At 58.2% G+C, this 656-nt stretch overlaps 1 protein-coding gene across 1 annotated transcript in view; it reads right to left on the bottom strand.

The window, feature by feature from the left end:
- The window catches only part of EMH_0023380 (uncharacterized protein), a gene marked incomplete at both ends in the record, with an annotated part of 2390 nt that overhangs the window by 542 nt on the left and 1192 nt on the right, over positions 1 to 656 (bottom strand). Inside the window, 2 exons of the mRNA XM_013502124.1 lie at positions 88 to 511; positions 642 to 656. Coding sequence (XP_013357578.1) covers positions 88 to 511; positions 642 to 656 — 439 coding nt within the window. The remainder of the gene's footprint in view (positions 1 to 87; positions 512 to 641) is intronic.

Raw genomic sequence — 656 nt, 5'->3', positions numbered from 1 at the left:
CTGCTGCTGCTGCTGCTGCTGCTGCTGCTGCTGCTGCTGCTGCTGCTGCTGCTGCTGCTGCTGGTGTATATACAGCAGAGAGCTTACCTGCTGCCTTCAGGGAAGTGTCTCCAAAAGGGTGGCTGCAGCACCTCAATCAACGGCTCCTCCCCTTCCCCCTCCTGCTGCTGCTGCTGCTGCTGCTGCTGCTGCTGCTGCTGCTGCTGCTGCTGCTGCTGCGTGTCTGCTGCTGCTGCTGCTGCTTCTAGTTTACCTGTCGGTGAGGCCAGTGTCTTCTCCATAATTTTTTTAAAAACACGAAACGTTCTGGGGGCCCTAAATAAATTATTTATTCGCAGCAGTTTGCCGTCGAGTGTATGCAGCAGCAGCTGCAGCGGCTGCTGCTGCTGCTGCTGCTGCTGCTGCTGCTGCCGCTGCTGCTGCTGCTGCTGCTGCTGCTGCTGCTGGTGGAGACGCAGCAGCTTGACGAGGGGAGAATCTATGTAGCTGAGGAGACACTGGTGTACTACGTCTGGGCGCATGCATGCAGCAGCAACCCAAGCAGCATCTGCTGCTGCAGCAGCAACACGTGCTGCTTCTGCTGCTGCACATTCTTCTATCTGTGTACCTAGGGGGCCCCTACGAACCCTTCCAAACCCCACCATGGGGGCCCCCCA

This window comes from Eimeria mitis, genomic scaffold (genome assembly GCF_000499745.2).
Source record: "Eimeria mitis Houghton genomic scaffold, Emh_scaff835, whole genome shotgun sequence".
NCBI lineage: Eukaryota > Apicomplexa > Conoidasida > Eucoccidiorida > Eimeriidae > Eimeria > Eimeria mitis.
The sequence above is the reverse complement of the archived record's forward strand: the minus strand, read 5'-3'. Positions and strand labels throughout refer to the sequence as shown.